A 19,225-nucleotide genomic window follows, 5' to 3' on the forward strand; every position below is an offset into this window, starting at 1 on the left:
AGTGCAACGAGATTCATGTCAGACCCTGAAACGCTTCCTCGAAATGATCAAAGTCGTTTCATTGATACTTTTCTGATCTTGACGGTGTGAAGAGTCGATGCAGTAAAATACAGAATAATTCACATTATTAGTCACTATAGTACAAATAAAAATAAACAATCAGGTAAAAGTTTGGATTATTTTCATTATCAATTAATCTATCGATTATTTCCTCGATTAATCATAAAATATCAATTACAGTTCGTCAGAATCAACAGAGACATCAGACAAAACACAAAATATATTCAGTTTGCTGTAATTTATCACAAATAAAAGCTTCAAATTATCACATTTTAGAAGTTGAAACCAGCAAATTTTCAGTATTTCTGATTAAAAAATGACTAAAACAACTATCAGATAATCAAAAAAGCTGCTGATTAATTTCCTGTTGATCAACTAAATGTTGCAGCTCATTAAAATAACAATATAACTACATCAAGCTCATAATACTGATGTACTTTTACTGTAGTAGGATTTTTCATGCAGGACTTTTACTGGTAATAGAGTATTTTTACTTGCTGTATTAGTATTTTTACTGCAGTAAAGCATCTGTTTATCTCCTAATATTCAACAATCATAGATGGAAACCAACATTCACGTTTTCTTTTGACCATTTTCTAGTAATTCAGATAAATTTTAGCAACATTTTGCTGCATAAAAAACTAAAGGAGACGACGATGACTGGACTTTAATATGAAAATGAAATAAAAGCAGAGGAATGAGGACGATGTGGTGATTATAAATGAAGAAGAGAAGCGATGTGAGGTGCGTGTTTGATGATGTGTGTGTGTGCAGGAACAAGTAACATCACATCATGTCAGCCATGTTGGAGGAGGAGGGGTGAGTGTGCTGCTGCAGTAGTGCAGCTCAGATTTACGAGCGCTGCAGTGCCATTCAGACGCTGCAATCAGCCTTTCTACCTCTGACTCACCCTGCTCTCTCCGTCTGACCGCCTCCTTCATCCTCTCTTCCCCTCACAGCACGCTCTGTTAGCATGCTAAAGCTCAGTCATGATACCACAACGGAAATAACAAAAATAGATTTTATTCCAGGGAACATGAGTTAGTTGAGTTTTTTGTTTTAGTATTTTTTAAATTTATATATATATTTTTTGAAATTCTTGGGATTTTTGTCCCTTCATGTCACCATTACTGAAGGGATTTAAGAAAGTGTTAAATACAACACAGTTTACTGGTCCTGGTTATATGATGTCTTCTGTGGCCTGATGATGTCATAGTGATGTCATCAGCAGTGGTGGAGGAAGTATAAGTACAAATACAGCAATGTAAAAATACTCCATTACAAGTACAAGTCCTGCATGAAAAATCCTCCTACAGTAAAAGTACATAAGTATTATGAGCTTGATGTAGTTAAAGTATTGCAGTAAAAGTACATAAGTATTATGAGCTTGATGTAGTTAAAGTATTGCAGTAAAAGTACATAAGTATTATGAGCTTGATGTAGTTAAAGTATTGCAGTAAAAGTACATAAGTATTATGAGCTTGATGTAGTTAAAGTATTGCAGTAAAAGTACATAAGTATTATGAGCTTGATGTAGTTAAAGTATTGCAGTAAAAGTAGTGGTTTGGTCCCTCTGACTGATATATTATTATATATGACATCATTAGATTATTAATAGTGAAGCATCAGTGTTAGAGCAGCATGTTACTGTTGTAGCTGCTGGAGGTGGAGCTAGTTTACACTACTTTATATACAGTTAGCTAGTTTAGTCCAGTGGTTCCCAACCTAGGGGTCGGGCCCCTCCAAAGGGTCAGCAGATAAATCTGAGGGGTGGTGAGATGATTAATGGGAGAGGAAAGAAGAAAAAACAAAGTTCTGATACACAAATCTGTTTTCAGTTTTTGGACTTTTTCTCTAATCTTTGATTTTTGCTGAAATATTGGATCATTTGAACATTTATTGAAATGAAAGCATGTGAGAAGTTTAGAGGGAAAAATCACTATTTGGTGGAGCTGTTAACAACTCATAGACATGTGAAATGTGACCCCGACTACACACTGCTTTTTGTAAGACGTCAAAAGACAAAAAGGTTGGAAACCACTGGTTTCATCTTTAACAATGTGTTGTATTTTAAAAGCTTGTTATATTATCCATTGTGTCAAATCTTCATCTGAAAAGTAACTAAAGCTGTCAAATAAATGTAGTGGAGTAGAAAGTACAATATTTCCCTCTGAAATGTAGAAAGTAGCATCACATGGAAATACTCAAGTAAAGTACAAGTACCTCAAAACTGTACTTTAAGTGCAGTACTTGAGTAAATGTACTTAGTTACTTTCCAGCACTGGTCATCATGCATGGAGAAAACTAATTTATAACAGAAAGTTTGTGTTACAGACTGGAGGTTTGGAGTCGACAGATGTTGAAAGACACTATTCAGGTGCATTATGGGAAATGTAGGATCCAGTGTTTTTGACCCAAACTACAGCCTAAAAATCAGAATCCCTCCATCTCTGCTTCATAGATGATCTTTGTGAGTCCTTCCTTCTTCCTTTTTTATTTTTATTTTACTAAACAAGTAGCAGTGGTAGCTAGCATGTTCTCCCTCTTTGCTAAAATGAATCCACAGTGTTGTTTCCACCAGCTCCGCCCAGCTAATTTGCATATTGATCACAATCACAGTGTGGGCATAACTGAGATAATGAGAACACAGTGTAACAGTGTAAATGTAAAGACTCGGATGTCTTTATCAGATACTGATCACATGATGACACCAGGTGGAGACGAAAGCCTCAGACTCTGTTCAGGTTGTTGATGTTCATCACAGCCAGACCTGATGATTTGATTGGTGGAACGCCTCCGTTAACCAATTAGCATTAATAAGCTGATAATGAACGATGCAATTTCACCTGATATCAACACACACACACACACACACACACACACTCACACACACTCTCTCTCTCTCTCTCTCTGCTTAATGTGGGACTGACAGTGAGGCAGATTTAGTATTTGTGAGAGATTTATGAGTATTTTAATTTTTGTAATTTCTAATTTTTTAAATTTTTTAATACTGATGTTATTTTCCTAATGCTAACATTACTTTTTATGCTGCTGACGTTACATTTTTATTGCTAACATTACTTCTTTTTAATACTGATGTAACGTTTCTAATGATAACATTAGTTTTTAAATGCTAACATTACTTTTTTCAGTGCTAATGTTACTTTTTTAATGCTAACATTACTTCTTTAACGCTAACTTTCCTTTGTTTGCTAACATTACTCTTTATAGTGCTAACATTAGTTTTTTTTAATGCTAACATAACTTTTAATGGTAACATTACTTTTTAAAATGCTAATATTGTTTCTTTGATGCTACCTTTCCTTTTAACGCTAACATAACTTTTCTTCAATGCTAACATAACCTTTTAACGCTAACATTCCATCTTTAATGCTAACTTTCCTATATTTTGCTAACATTACTTTTTTAATGCTAACATTACTTTTTTTTTTTTAAAAATGCTAATGTAGCTTGGAGCTGCTAGCCTCAGCAGAGATGAGGAGCAGACTGCAGTATTTGTGTATTTTGTTTTATGTCTGTGAAGCACTTAAACTAGTAAACTTGTTTTTGAAAAGTGCAATATAAATAAAGTTTATTATTATTATTATTACTATTACAGAGATCTGGTGACCTCACTTCTTTCACTCCAGCGTTTTGTCTATTTTTCCTCTTCCTGATGAAAATGGAAATCTTGTTTATTGACTTCTGTGAAACCATTGAAAGGTTTGGCTGCTGACATGATGAACAGCCGATGAGATAAAGAGTCGGTGAAATATAATGAGGCCATGGATGTATAAAGAGAAGAGAAGAAGATGTATAAAGAGAAGAGAAGAAGATGTATAAAGAGAAGTTCTCTTTATACATCCATGAATGAAGCGAGGATGAAGAGGAGAGTCTTCATGAATGGCTGTGGTTTGGAAGCAGAGCTACAGCTCTCACTACAACTCCCATCATGCATTATTCAGGCAGGAATACTGGGATGCATTTTGTATGACGGTCGGAGAGCGAGTCGACCCAGAACTGAGGAGAAGAAGAAGAAGAAGAAGAAGAAGAGACAGCTTTTCAGCAGGAGGAGGAAGAAGAGTCTGAATGTCGACTCAGATCCTCATGAAGAGACGTTTTTACACAGAAAGATTTGTTGCTTTTTTATCATAGTTTCATCTCACATTTTTAATTTAATCTCCTCTGAATTTCATTATTTTTCTCTTTAAATCTGATTTAATCTCGACTGATTTCTTTTAATCTGATGTCATTTCATGTTAATGTTTCATCACATTCTTTGTGTCTTTGAACATTTTAGCTTTCATTTTAGTTTTTCATGATCATATTTTGTATTTTGAAACTGTTTTTATGTGCGTGTGAATGAATCATTCGTATTTCCAACCTGCCTCAGATGTTCTGAGGGATGATTAACATTTTATTTACACATTCAGAAACAGACAGACGTCACTCACATGTCCTCAGTGGTTAACCTCCTCGTTAACTGGGCTTCATGCAGATTAAATACGTCAACCAGACGAGGACGGACTTCAGTTTCAGCATGCAACAGAAAAACACCACGACAAAGGAGGGAGAGGAGGTGAAAGAAAAGATGGAGAAAGAAAAGAGAGAGGAAGGAAGGAAGCGGAGGGCGAGAGGAATAAAGACAAAGATAAAAGGAAAACATCGGAGAAAAAACAAAAAGAAAAAATAAACATCATATGTCATGCAACAGAAGAGAAAACATCATGCAGGAACGTCAAATCAAATCCTGACATCATGCAGAACAAACAGAAAACTGTCTGACAATAAAATCAAATGACAGACGACAACAGAGAAACTCCTCGGGTCTCAGATTCCAGTCTGAAGGATTATGATGTGGTGACACCTGACAAAAATACCATAAAAATAATCTTAAACCAAAACAGCGCAGAGAAAAACGTCCAAATGTGACGACTGTGGTGTCAAACTAATGTGATGTTATGAGGAGCGTTTTTTCATCTTTAAGAGGATTTATGGACGTTTCATCCATGATGGACGTCAGAGATATTGTCGGAAAGTCTAAATCATACATCAGTGTGATGTTTGTTGTTGATTTGATCATCAGGCCGATATCGTGTAGTCTGACCCGACATTAGCGCCACTTAATGCCGATCCGATGAACTGCAGCTCATTTACATTTCTAGTCTCAGTAAATACCACGTTAAATTAAAAAAACTGCAGTAATGCAAAATTTTGGCCCTGATGGTAAATTGTGAAAGATTTGATAAATATTCCCAGAACTTCTACTTTACTTTCTAAATGCTAACATTATTTTTTTACACTAACATTACTTCCATGTTAATGTTACTTTTCTAATGCTAATGTTACTTTTTTAAGCTAACATTACTTTTTTAAGCTAACATTACTTTTTTAAGCTAACATTACTTTTTCAAGCTAACATTATTTTTTTACACTAACATTACTTCCATGCTAATGTTACTTTTCTAATGCTAATGTTACTTTTTTAAGCTAACATTACTTTTTTTAAGCTACCATTATTTTTAAAATGCTAATGTTAGTTACTGTTCATGCTCATGTTGACATCACTTTTTGTAAAGAAACACTGAATGTAAACAGAACTTTTGTTTGTCTGTCCAGTGAATCCTGTGTGTTTACAACAGTCAACTATTTCCTAATTAATGTTGCTGTAATGTTTATGTTATGTAATCTTGGTTTCAGTTCACTGTCATACGCTCTCAAATCAACTCACAGATAAATATTTATTTGACAACAATAAAAGTTAATTTAAGACTGCAGCGAGTCCTCACATACAATGAAACTGTGGAGGATAAAAACACAATAAGGCTAAAAGTTTATTTCCATTGTGCTTCTCTCACATGAAATAACAAAACTCCTCAGTCTGCTGCTTCAGAGATCCTGGACTCTGTGTTGCTAATTTAACTCTTTAATGTAAAAGGAAAAACATTTATAAACTACTTGAGACTTTAATGAAACACGTGTCTGTGCTGGTTTTAGAGTTTTATTGGTGTTTTGCGGTCTGTGAATCCTTCCTGCCGGAGCTTCAGTGACACTGAAGAAGGCTGCTGCTGACACATCATGTCACTAACGTACGAGTGGTTGTCACTGAATGAAATGTGGAATCTTCATTTAGTGCCAAGTATAGTGCAGTCTTAAAGGTCATTCATCACTACAGTCAAAACGATTTAGACACAACAGCCGACTGATTAAATAGATATAAATAAAAAGCAAAGTTTAACCATTTAACCTCATTTCAGCTTAACTTGGTACAAAATTACACAACAGAATATTTATGAAAACTCTAATTCATCAATTCAATATAATTATCGTCAAATAAATTCAAAATCATGATTACTACAAATTATAAATACGTATGTTTTGGTGAGTGAAGGTTAAAAAATTCTGCAAATTACTACGAAAGCTGAAATATGGCTGCATGTGTTTGGGGAGCGACTGCAGATAAACATGTAAAAACACAGGTCTGCTCCTTTAAAGTGACCGTAAAGTGAGTTTTAAAGGCTTTAAACTTTTTGCAGCGTGGTGTTCCTGTCAGCTCAGACTTGGCTTCAGGCTTCAGCGGTGACATTGAGTCATTATTGCTGAGTCACGGTGTGTCGGGTCACACTCTCAAACTGGAGACTTTTTCACTGATCTGTCAGGAGGCTGCGACTGAAGAGACCGATGATGATGGACGTTTGCCAGCGGGCTCATCAGTGAGCCGTTAACAGGATTAGATTTCACTCCGAGGTTCAGGGTCGTGTTACTGGCAGAATATTCAACACTTTTATCTTTATTTATAGTCTGAAAGTGTCTCAGATCAGCGCACGTCTCTACAATCACAGATCTACATGTAATCTGGACGGTTCACCAACATCTGGCGTTACCATGGAGATTCTACCTTCAGGGTTGGATGTAAACAAATGTAAATATACAATAAAAGCAGGTTTGATCCCAACAAACACTGTAAGACAATAGTGACAAAAACAGATGTTACTTTGAATGTTTGCAGTTTTGGAACCATTTTGATCATTTTTACTTTCTTTTTGTTTCTATTTTGACAATTTTGTTTTATCAATAAATCATAAACCACCACCTGTTGTCATGTGTTAGGGCCCTATTTTAACCATCTAAAGTGCATGGTCTGAACTGCATTGAGGGTGCACGGTTCAAAGGGGTTGTCCTTAGTCTCCTAATTAATCATGGGTGTGTTTTAACATGCAATAAACCAATCAGAGTGTCATCTCCCATTCCCTTTAGGAGCCAGGTGTGCTTACACCTTGGCGGATTGCTATTATGACGGCGCATTTGCCGAGTAGTACGAAGGAAGCTTCTCTGCAGAGGAAACGGATCCATAACGAGCACACTGCTGCTCCTGGACCCGCCCGTGGCCCCAGACCACCAGTTTAAGGTCCTGTTCATTAATTTGTTGCAAATTTTAGTTGGATCATTGTTTTCACTTCATTTATTTCCTCATGTGTTCTTCATGTCATCATGTATTAATGTAGCAGGAAAGTCGATCTGTGTTTGATCCGTCTGATTAAATACCAACGATTTGCAGCAGGTGTAAGATAAAGTTAAAGGAGCTGTGTGTAGTTTTTTTTGTCCTCTAGTGTTGCTGTGGAGACTGCAGCCTCGTAAACATGGACGTAAACAATACAGGAACCAAACTTTTAACAAAAATGTGCTTTGCAAATGTTTTATGAGGAAGGAAATGCGTCCAACACATTTCTTAGACGTCAGTGATCAATGTTCACATCGAGGTTTTACGCTGGTAACACGGAAGAAAAGCAGCACTGCAGGGAAAGTAAATTCATAAAAACATCAGCGCAGACTGAAGACTGCAGCAGGAAACTGATGCTGCGTCTCAAATCTCTTCACTTCTGTACTTACACTGAACATTTTGAGTGCGTAGGTGCGTTCACACTGAGAATTATGGGAAATGCACTGTGAGAACCCGGATGGTGCACTCAAAACGGTCAAAAAGTCGAGTGTGGAACTATGGACACTTCTCGCTCTCAATGGTCGCCATCTTGGCTACGTAGCGGAAGGGGAGGGACCACTTTTCAAACTGGAAATGACGGCCGAGGACGTTGTAACTACGGTGAACATCACCACATTATATAAATGTGAGTTATACATGTGTGTTTTTAAAGATATAAGCCGTCAGTATGTTTTTGGGTTAATTTAGCAGTCTGAAATGATTTGGTTGCGCGAATGATAATGCTAATGCTAACGCTAGCTAATGCTAATTTGCGATCGTCATTTCCGGTAAGTGCACAGCAGCTGTGTTTGATTGGAGACGACACTACACCAGTAATATATAGTGCACACAGTGTACTACATGAAAGTGTACTAACAGAAGTATTTGGTTTGAGACGCAGCGAACGTCTGAATGTTAGCATCTTCTGTTCTCTCGGTGTGATCTGAGTTATAGTTATTAACATTATTTATCATCTGTTTACTAAAACAATCTCGTTAAAGGAGTTTAAAGGTTTGATCTGATGTTTCAGAACTCATCCGATCACTGATGTTGTTGTTGAGCGACATCATCGACACGTTTAACTCAGATTTCCTGACATAAAACACGCTGCAGGTCCGAGTTTCTGCTCTTCATCCAGGATTCTGTCACTTCCTGCCGGGACTTTTTCTGTTATGTTTGGACTCTTTGTGTATTTGGCCCTGGACTAACCCTGGTTAGCCCAGTTCTGCTCCCAGTGTCTTCCCCAGTTTATCTGCTCCCAGTCTGCTCGTGTGTTGTGTCACTTGTTGTCTGTTTACTTTAGTTCCTGTTTTATTTTGAAATATTTTCCCCTTGTGTCTAGTTTGCGATCACCCTGTGTATTTATAGTCCAGTTGGTCTTCGTCAAGTCGTCTGCTGTTTGTACTGCGTTTGTTCCCGTAGTTACGGTCAGTGTTCCTGTGTTCCTGTGTCTCAGTGTCTCAGAGTCTCCTGTGACTTTTGAGTTCATTCATTAAATATTCTGCATCCTGCCTGCTGTCTCTTGCATTTGGATGCACCTGCTCCACAACAGTTCAACAGCAGTAAAAACACTTTTCTTTGCGCTTCGTTCCTTTCACACATCGTTTCCAGTGAGATGATGAGTCCTTGACAAAGTCTTCAGGATGAAGGTTAGTTAGCGACTGTGGAAGCAACTAGTGATGGAAATCTCTCAAGACTATATATACTTATACTCGGGGTGCGCCTGAATACAAATACGTTATTCGGCAAAGCACAAATAGTGGGTTTTTATATGAATATTTGTTTCATACAAATATTTCAAAAATTATTTGTTTTCAGGAAGAAAAATAAACCAGCGTGCAGGTCGGTTACATCACTATCTCAGTGTCTCTCCTCTGCTCCGCTGTGACGTCTTTCCACTTATATTCAAATACAAATACAAATACTGGACTCTCTGCACATCCCTAACTTATACTATATATATATATGTGTATATGTGTGTGTGTGTGTGTGTGCGTGTGCGTGTGCGTGTGTGAGTCTTACTTTCGTCAGGGTTGGGTGCGGCCAGGATGGCGCTGTGCTGCTTCTTGACCTGCTCCACATCCTCCGACAGCTTTTCTATACAGCCTCTGATCTCCTCAACCTGGAACACACACACACACACAGGAAACGCATCACAGTGATGTCATCAGAGGAAACACACAGGCAGAGTATCTGAGTGCTGATTTCAAACAAACACAAGGTGACGGATGAAGCTTCTCCCCTCAGGTGGAGATCAGCAGATCTCTGTCGGTCGATAACCGTCGGCCGGCGGCTTCAAGGTCACCGTTCTCCCACAACACACACACAACACACACACAACACACACACAACACACACACAACACACACTCTTCATCTTCTATCCATCAAATCATTTAAACCTCCTCAATTAAAGTTTATCAGGCTGCTGCACTTTATTAATGTGTCCAGTTATTGTTTCTGCTATAAAGAGTTTAAATGTTTAATTTATAAGCTTTAGTGAATCCTTATTTATTTCAGAATATCTTAATTATTAGTTTAGCCTAGTTCATCTTCTTTATCTTATTAAACCCTGGTAAGAATAATAGTAATATGACATAAATAAATACAGATATGTGTGTTTTTATATATAAATATAAGTTTCTCCTTCATCAAATTAATTTTCTCTCGTTAACGAGTCAGCGTTAAACTGCTCACGTTTACTTCATGTCTAATTATTTTATTTCTTCTTTTCTTTTTTTTATGATCTTTGTCAGCTGTTTGGTCTGTTTTGTTTTGTTCTCATATTTAACGATGAAAACTTAATAAAAGGAACAATCGAACGCTTTTATGTAGCTGAACTTTCAACATGTGACGAGTTTCTGATGTCACATTATTTGATCTTTTATTATCACACTGCAGCTTTCTTTTGCTTTTATATTGTGAATTATCCTGTTTGAATGTTAGATGACATTATATTTAGTGATTTATGTGGAATTATGTGTTTGGTCTCTGATTGGCTGATGTCAGTCAGGTAACTTTTTATTATTATTTTATTCTAATAAGTATAATAATAATACATTAGAGTTATGAGTGTGAAGCTTCACCAGTTTTTTTTTTTCCATTTTCTTTTAAAAATCTGTACAAACAAAAAAAACACTCAACCAGAAGACATGGAGACGCTGTGTGTGTGTGTGTGTGTGTGTGTGTGTGTGTGTGTGTGTGTGTGTAGAAGCATAAAGAGGATTCACATACACTAATCAATGAGATAATTAATTTCTATTCAGTTTAAATCGTCCAATTATCAGCAGCAGGTGGCTGTAAATGATACTTTCATTCACAGGATTATATAGATTATTATATGGATTATTCTAAAGAATCATTTCCAACCACTATAGACAACAATGGAAAACATATATCAGGGTGGCCACCATGATATTTTCATTGTAATATCAGATGAAACTGGGTTTTATTCTCCATAATGTGTTTCTGAGTGATACAGAATGAAACTTCAGCTCCGTTTTTGGTGCTTGACAGTAACAGAACATATAATAAATTCAACAGGCCGTCAGTTCTTTTTATACAACAAACAAACTGCCTGTAAACCTTCAACAGCAGCTGCATCCGTCCATGTAAAAGTCTGATCACCATAAATTTGAATCCAGGACTTTCTTCCTCTTTAACGGGCTCGTTTCAAGGTTAATGCAGCTTCCTATAATTTATAACGAGCTTATCAAGATTCAGTCCGACTCCGATGGAGGCTGTAAACTTTGCTGTCTGAGTAAAACGGTTTGACAGGTTTGTCCTAAACCCTCGACACTCCCCCAACTCCCCGAACTCCCCAAGGACGCCGGCATCCTCGGCTGACGTTACTGAGTAGTAGCGACTCTTTAAAGCTGCAGTGAAGATACTGGTGTCATATGAGACCAGACGCATCCATTGGTACCAGAAAAACTGGTCTGGCCATTTTCAAAGGGGCCCTTTGACTTCTCAGCTCCAGGTATCTGAATGAAAATGGTTGCTATGGTTACCCTCGAGTCTCCTCTTTACAGACATGCCCTCTTTATGCTGATCCTGTGCAGTATTTGCATGCAGTATAAACGGTGTATCTGAATATTTCTGCATACTGGGGAACTGCATAACTGTATTCATGTGTGATGATGTTTGTCCCCATGGTAACCGTTTCATTGTAGTGAGACCGTTGTTTGAAACTTGACCTCACTGTATAAAATGACCTATAGTGACCTCTAGGATGATCACAGCTTCATGAACCTTTACAACCACAAACTAGAGACCGATGGTGTTCAGAGGATGTTAGACTGTCCCAGGTATACTGACAATAAGGAGCAATTTCCAGAACCATCCACCATCCAATTGCCAAAAAATGCACAGAAATCTCCAAATGTGAAAAGTTTTCAACATTTTCACAGCATGAATTTTTCTGGTGTTCCTCGAGGTCTTGGTGTCTTAATGTGGTATTTTGGAGGGAATTTTTGACAATTTTTTATCAATTCTCAAGTGGTCAATAATGGTTCAATTTTGCACCAAAACAGCCTCATGAAACTTTACAACCACAAACTAGAGACTGATGGTGTTCAGAGGATGTTTGGCTTTAGGTTTACTTACAGTAAACGGACTCGCCATCCTTACAGAAATCTACAAATGTCGAAAGTTTTTGAAACCAAATCGCAGCATGAAGTTTTCTATGATGTTTCTTGAGGTCCTGGTGTGTTCATGTGGTATTTTTGGGGATTCTTGACCATTTTTATTAATTCTCAAGTGATCAACTTATGAGACATAACTGATCACGTGAATGTCCATCATATACTTCCATCATAATGTTCTGAGCCTTTATACCAGTGGTCCCCAACCCCCGGGCCTCGGACCACTACCGGTCCGTAGGTCATCTGGTACCGGGCCGGATCTGTGTGACGGAGCAGACTGGACATAAGCGACATGTTACCGCTAGACGGGACGTCATCAGGGCTCCCACTGATTCAGCGTTATGTCCAGTTGTATTTTTCATGCTTTTTATATTTGTTTTTGTGGTGTATCTTATTTTGAAGGCATGTTTAAACGTTACCATAGTGACCAGAGAGTGTTAGGGGGGCAGAGAGGATTATGTTATGTTGTTGGACGCTGCTAATAAAGTTGCGTACGAGTACACAGTGGATTCAGGTTTATTATTATATTTAGAAAATATCACAGTTTTTATGCCGGTCGTATCATTTTAGTTTGATGTATTTATCCGCCGCAGCTCAGAGGAAAATACTGTCTGACATTAAAGCGGTCCGTGGCGTCTGCTTTATACACTCTAAACCTTCAACATCTGGATTTATGAGGAGAAAACCTCGACACACACTGCTGAGCTGCATCTCACATGAATCTTCAGGTTCCAGCTGTCAGAAGATGAATCATCACTTCTATGTTGCAGATACTGTTGACCTGCTGACCCCCCCTGAAGACCCCCCCCCCCCCCCCCCCCCAAAAGAGACAAACATGGCTCTGTGGTGGGGGGGGGGGGGTCAGAGGTTAAAGTATAACTCTGGTGATATTCTGGGTCACATGTTCCTTCATCACCATGAACACACTGTAGTTTATTTTGGCTCAGTCTCACACACACACCGTCCTCACTAGAGAGCCAAATGTGGATTCATCCGCCGCTGAAAATAGTCCCCAACAAATGTTCTATTTCCTCCTGTTTGTTGGTTAAAAACTGCAGCAGCCGAAATAAAACTAAACATTTGACTTTCTCTGTTTCTAAATACTCGCAGGTGATTTTTCACTGGTTTTCTTATTTATTTATGATGAGAGAGATGTTTCTATGTAAAAGTTCACCGGCAAAAATGTCAAATCAAAAGTATTTAGTGAACAAATTTCAGACAATTCTGCTAAATGTTTCACTAACGTTAAACACCAAGAAATGAGCTGCTGATGAGACAACAAACCAACAGCTGGTCCAGTTTTTAATCATGTAAATAATAAAACTTCCTGTCTCCTGCTGCAGGCTACATGTCTGTAGCTATGTATCAGCATGTTGACGTTTTACTGCCGTTCTTTAGGTTTTTTATAGAAGAGATCAAAGATGTAAAAAAAATAATGTAACAGGTTGAATCTGAATCTTATTAAGAATGTTTGAATGTTTGTGTGTCGTTTTTAAACTTTAGTGATATTTTGTGTTTTTTAATGAGATGCTCTAAAAAATGTCCTTTATGTAAAAGGACATGATGGAAACATCCATCTGAGCGTCACAGTGCCTGATGTTACAGGTTAATAGATAAGATATAATATAATATAATATAATATAATATAATATAACAGGCTGTTAAATTCATGGTCTGTAATATAATTATGTGATGAAGTTAAAAAGATCAAACATTCATGAGAAATAATTAATGATGTGTTTAAAACTAAAACATTATGTTTAAAAATAGTAAAAACTCATAATAGTTCAAATAGTTCAAATGTTTAATTCATTGTGTTCTTTATTGTTAAAGTGAAACTAAATCGTTGTATTTTCATCATCAACCTTCGTCGTCTGTGTTTTGCTCTGAAGACGTTCGTTATGCTCAGCGAACGTTTCAGGTGTTTGTGTTGTGAGTGAGTTCAGGTAAAGTGTGTTTGGAGTCTTCGTTTGTTAACTGAGTAAAAGCTGCAGCGACTGCGAGCGCGTCCGCCATTTTGTGTCTTCTGTGAATTCACTTGTACACATATGTAAATGTATTTTGCACACTTGTTTGTATGTTGTGAATTTTTAGCAATTTTGTGAGTTTACTGAGTCACATGACCTGCTGCTTCCAGCGCTGCTACTGGTTGGAACTGGTCTGCATGCAGCTGTGTGAGTGTTTTCATGTCTCACCTGTTCGAAGAACTCATCCATGAAGTGGTCCCTGTCGACCTGCACCACCTCTTCATCATCATCGCTGTCCTTAGCCTGCAGACACACAGACGGAGAGATTCTGTCAAACAACACGACACCGAGTCAAAGCGTCTCAGTGTTTGATGGATGAAGACAGACAGACGGAGACGTCATCACTCATTTACACTAAAATCACATTTTAAAAGCCAACAAACACTTTTACAGTTTGATGCTTCTCTGATGATATGAACCAGTCAGTGTTAGAAACATGTTTTAACTTCCTCCTGATGTCCTGATGTTCGGTGGTTCTGTGGTGAACCACAGATGAAGCTGAGAGGATGACCAACCTCCATCCTCAGATCATCCATTCAGATAAACAAGAATAAACGACAGTCAGTCTCTCATAAAACCTTTAAAAGGTTTGATATAAAACAAACAGGGAAGCGTTTCTTGTATCTGACGGTGATGTGACAACAAACAGGTGGTTTTAATGCACAAGTAAACAATCAAAGTCCACAAAAACAATGAAAAGACCTTTAATTTAATACAAGTCAGCGTTTTAATCTCACTTTTAATCTTTTGTGCTTTGAGTATTTTATTCATATTTTACTGGTGCAGACAGACAGACAGACAGACAGACAGACAGACAGACAGGTGTGATTAGTGAGGTCAGCAGGTGAGTCAGACTGAATGAGTCGCTCAATGACAGTAAACGGTTTCCAATTACACTGATTGGATTTCTGTTGCCATTGAGACGAGTGTGTGTTCACATCTGATATGTTGATTGCAGATAATGAAAAACTCCTCGGTATCGACAGTCTGTGATGTCGTTTCTAACAGACCAGTTCAGCAAACTGGGAGAAAAAGAAAACAAACACTACTGGTTTCCACAGGCTGAACACCTGATGGAGACAGACAGGTGGAGACAGACAGGTGGAGGGAGACAGCAGAGGAATAAAGACAGAACATAAGACGGGTAGAAAGAGATAAATAAAGGCTAACATCTCCTCCTCTCATCCTCAACATCTCACAGCCAAGATTTAAAAGCACAGGTGGAGCTAATAAAGTTTACCATGAAAACGGTCTAAACACTTTTATTTTCGTGTTCTTCCAACTTTGTATCAACAGTTTCAACATGACCCCCTGTTGACCTGGAGGTTATAATTAATATCATGATTGTAGAATCTTAATTAGCAGCTTTGTTGGATGATAAAGCTTCACATACAGTCTGTCACGATGCCATAAATCTGGCGTTTCAGTGTGTGTTTGTCCTTCCCTCCGTCTCTGTTTCTGTTTTTGTTTCTGTCTCCTCTGCAGAGTCAGTGTGACGCAGGGTGGGGGGGGCAGGGGGGGTGGGGGGGGGGGTGGAGGAGGCATGATAGCTGCAGTCTGACCAGAAAGATGCAGAACAGGAGCCACAGACGGAGAGAAAGAGATGGATGCTACTCCATGCTAACCGGCTAGCTGCTATGCTAACCTTCATTGCAGTTTGACCTGGAAGAGGCTGAACGGACGCCTCAGTTACATCTGGTTCACGTTTACGAGCAAACTGAGAGGCAGCAGCCAGTGGAGGAAATACTGATTGTTCATATTCTTCAAAACATGGTGAAATTTATACAAACAGCAAAGAGAAGACGTTAGCATGCTGCTATGCTAACTCCCACAGTTTATTATGTTTATTTCCTGTCCTGCCTGTTTTTCACCTCATCACACGAGTAAATTTCACCTGGTGAAATCTAGTCTGCACCATAACTTGTGAACAAGACCCAGAAAAATAAAAAAACTTAAAAATTCTTCTCTTTTCTAATCCTGTCGCTCATGTTTCACTCACACCTGACCTCTGACCCGACGTCCACATACATGAGGCCCACAGCTGGACCCTACAGCTCATCCATGTAAAACATATTTTGGTTGTTGAGATTTAAAAAACACCAAAGAAAGAATTCACTTCCTGAAAAAAGAAGTAATTTAATGGCCCATTAATCTGAATGGAGATGATCTAAAATACATTCTTCCCTTCACACTCTGAAAACACACAGATTAAGTGTGAAGCAGGCGAACTGCGGCGTGCACGTACAGTAACCTGGTGTCATGAATAATGTGGAGGGGATCTGAACGAGGAGCCACAGTGTTTTTCCAGCTCAGCTGTGCAGAAAATTCACCTTCGTAGACGTTGATTGGCTCCTGGACTGATCTGAGAGCAGCCATCTTCCTCTCAGCAGGTCAAATAAAAGCTAAACAAACGTTATAAAACTGCAGATATAAATAGCAGCCGGTGACGCCATGACGCTGCAGGAGGAGCTCCAGACCCATCTGCACCGCTGCTGCAGCTGAGCAGCTAGCACCTGAGGCATCATGGGAGCTGTAGTTCAGCTGCTGTTGAACCTGGTGATGCTGTGCAGAGTTACGCTGTAGGTATGTTTCAAGCCTCCTACAGTATTTCAAATCGTAGTTTACCTGTAAATACAGCTGCAAACCAGCAGCAATAAAATAAAATAAAATAGAAAATAAAAAAATAAAATATACTTGTAGTCAGGATTTGAGATGAAAAGTGGATTTTAGAGAAACACATAAACAAATCTGAAGCTTTTTTCTCTTTAGAAACTTCAGTAACACTGTATTTAAAATGTGTTTGTTTATAACTGGATGTTATCGTGTCTGTTCATTGGTCGACTTCTCCTCTGCAGCTCTCAGAGATCCGATCAGATCAATACAGACAGAAATAGACAGATATCAGCCTCACTGTTGTTTATGTGTGACAGCCCCGTCCTCTGAGCTACTACACACAAACTACACACATCCAACTACACACAAACTACACACATCGAACTACACACATCCAACTACACACAAACTACACACATCCAACTACACACAAACTACACACATCTAACTACACACAAACTACACACATCTAACTACACACAAACTACACACATCCAACTACACACAAACTACACACATCCAACTACACACAAACTACACACATCCAACTACACACAAACTACACACATCTAACTACACACAAACTACACACATCTAACTACACACAAACTACACACATCCAACTACACACAAACTACACACATCCAACTACACACAAACTACACACATCTAACTACACACAAACTACACACATCCAACTACACACAAACTACACACATCTAACTACACACAAACTACACACATCCAACTACACACAAACTACACACATCCAACTACACACAAACTACACACATCTAACTACACACAAAGTACACACATCTAACTACACACAAAGTACACACATCTAACTACACACAAAGTACACACATCCAACTACACACATCTGACTACACACAAAGTACACACATCTAACTACACACATCTAACTACACACAAACTACACACATCTAACTACACACATCTAACTACACACAAACTACACACATCTAACTACACACATCTAACTACACACAAAATACACACATCTAACTACACACAAACTACACACATCTAACTACACACATCTAACTACACACAAACTACACACATCTAACTACACACATCTGACTACACACAAAGTACACACATCTGACTACACACAAAGTACACACATCTAACTACACACAAACTACACACATCTAACTACACACATCTAACTACACACAAACTACACACATCTAACTACACACATCTAACTACACACAAAATACACACATCTAACTACACACATCTAACTACACACAAACTACACACATCTAACTACACACAAACTACACACAAACTACACACATCTAACTACACACAAATTACACACATCTAACTACACACATCTAACTACACACATCTAACTTCACACATCTAACTACACACATCTAACTACACACATCTAACTACACACAAACTACACACATCTAACTACACACAAACTACACACAAACTACACACATCTAACTACACACAAACTACACACATCTAACTACACACATCTAACTACACACAAACTACACACAAACTACACACATCTAACTACACACAAACTACACACATCTAACTACACACATCTAACTACACACAAACTACACACATCTAACTACACACATCTAACTACACACAAACTACACACATCTAACTACACACATCTAACTACACACAAACTACACACATCTAACTACACACATCTAACTACACACATCTAACTACACACAAACTACACACATCTAACTACACACATCTAACTACACACAAACTACACACATCTAACTACACACATCTAACTACACACAAACTACACACATCTAACTACACACATCTAACTACACACAAACTACACACATCTAACTACACACATCTAACTACACACAAACTACACACATCTAACTACACACATCTAACTACACACATCTAACTACACACAAACTACACACATCTAACTACACACATCTAACTACACACAAACTACACACATCTAACTACACACATCTAACTACACACAAACTACACACATCTAACTACACACATCTAACTACACACAAACTACACACATCTAACTACACACATCTAACTACACACATCTAACTACACACAAACTACACACAAACTACACACAAACTACACACATCTAACTACACACATCTAACTACACACAACCTACACACATCTAACTACACACATCTAACTACACACATCTAACTACACACATCTAACTACACACAAACTACACACATCTAACTACACACAACCTACACACATCTAACTACACACAACCTACACACATCTAACTACACACAAACTACACACATCTAACTACACACATCTAACTACACACAAACTACACACATCTAACTACACACAACCTACACACAT

At 38.1% G+C, this 19,225-nt stretch overlaps 1 protein-coding gene across 1 annotated transcript in view; it reads right to left on the minus strand.

The window, feature by feature from the left end:
• The window catches only part of LOC137168309 (syntaxin-1B), a 70,580-nt gene that overhangs the window by 23,135 nt on the left and 28,220 nt on the right, over nucleotides 1-19,225 (minus strand). Inside the window, exons 2-3 of the mRNA XM_067570851.1 lie at nucleotides 14,378-14,452; nucleotides 9,563-9,662 (exon numbers count right to left, since the gene is read on the minus strand). Coding sequence (XP_067426952.1) covers nucleotides 9,563-9,662; nucleotides 14,378-14,452 — 175 coding nt within the window. The remainder of the gene's footprint in view (nucleotides 1-9,562; nucleotides 9,663-14,377; nucleotides 14,453-19,225) is intronic.

This window comes from Thunnus thynnus, chromosome 17 (genome assembly GCF_963924715.1).
Source record: "Thunnus thynnus chromosome 17, fThuThy2.1, whole genome shotgun sequence".
NCBI classification, from domain to species: Eukaryota; Metazoa; Chordata; class Actinopteri; order Scombriformes; family Scombridae; genus Thunnus; species Thunnus thynnus.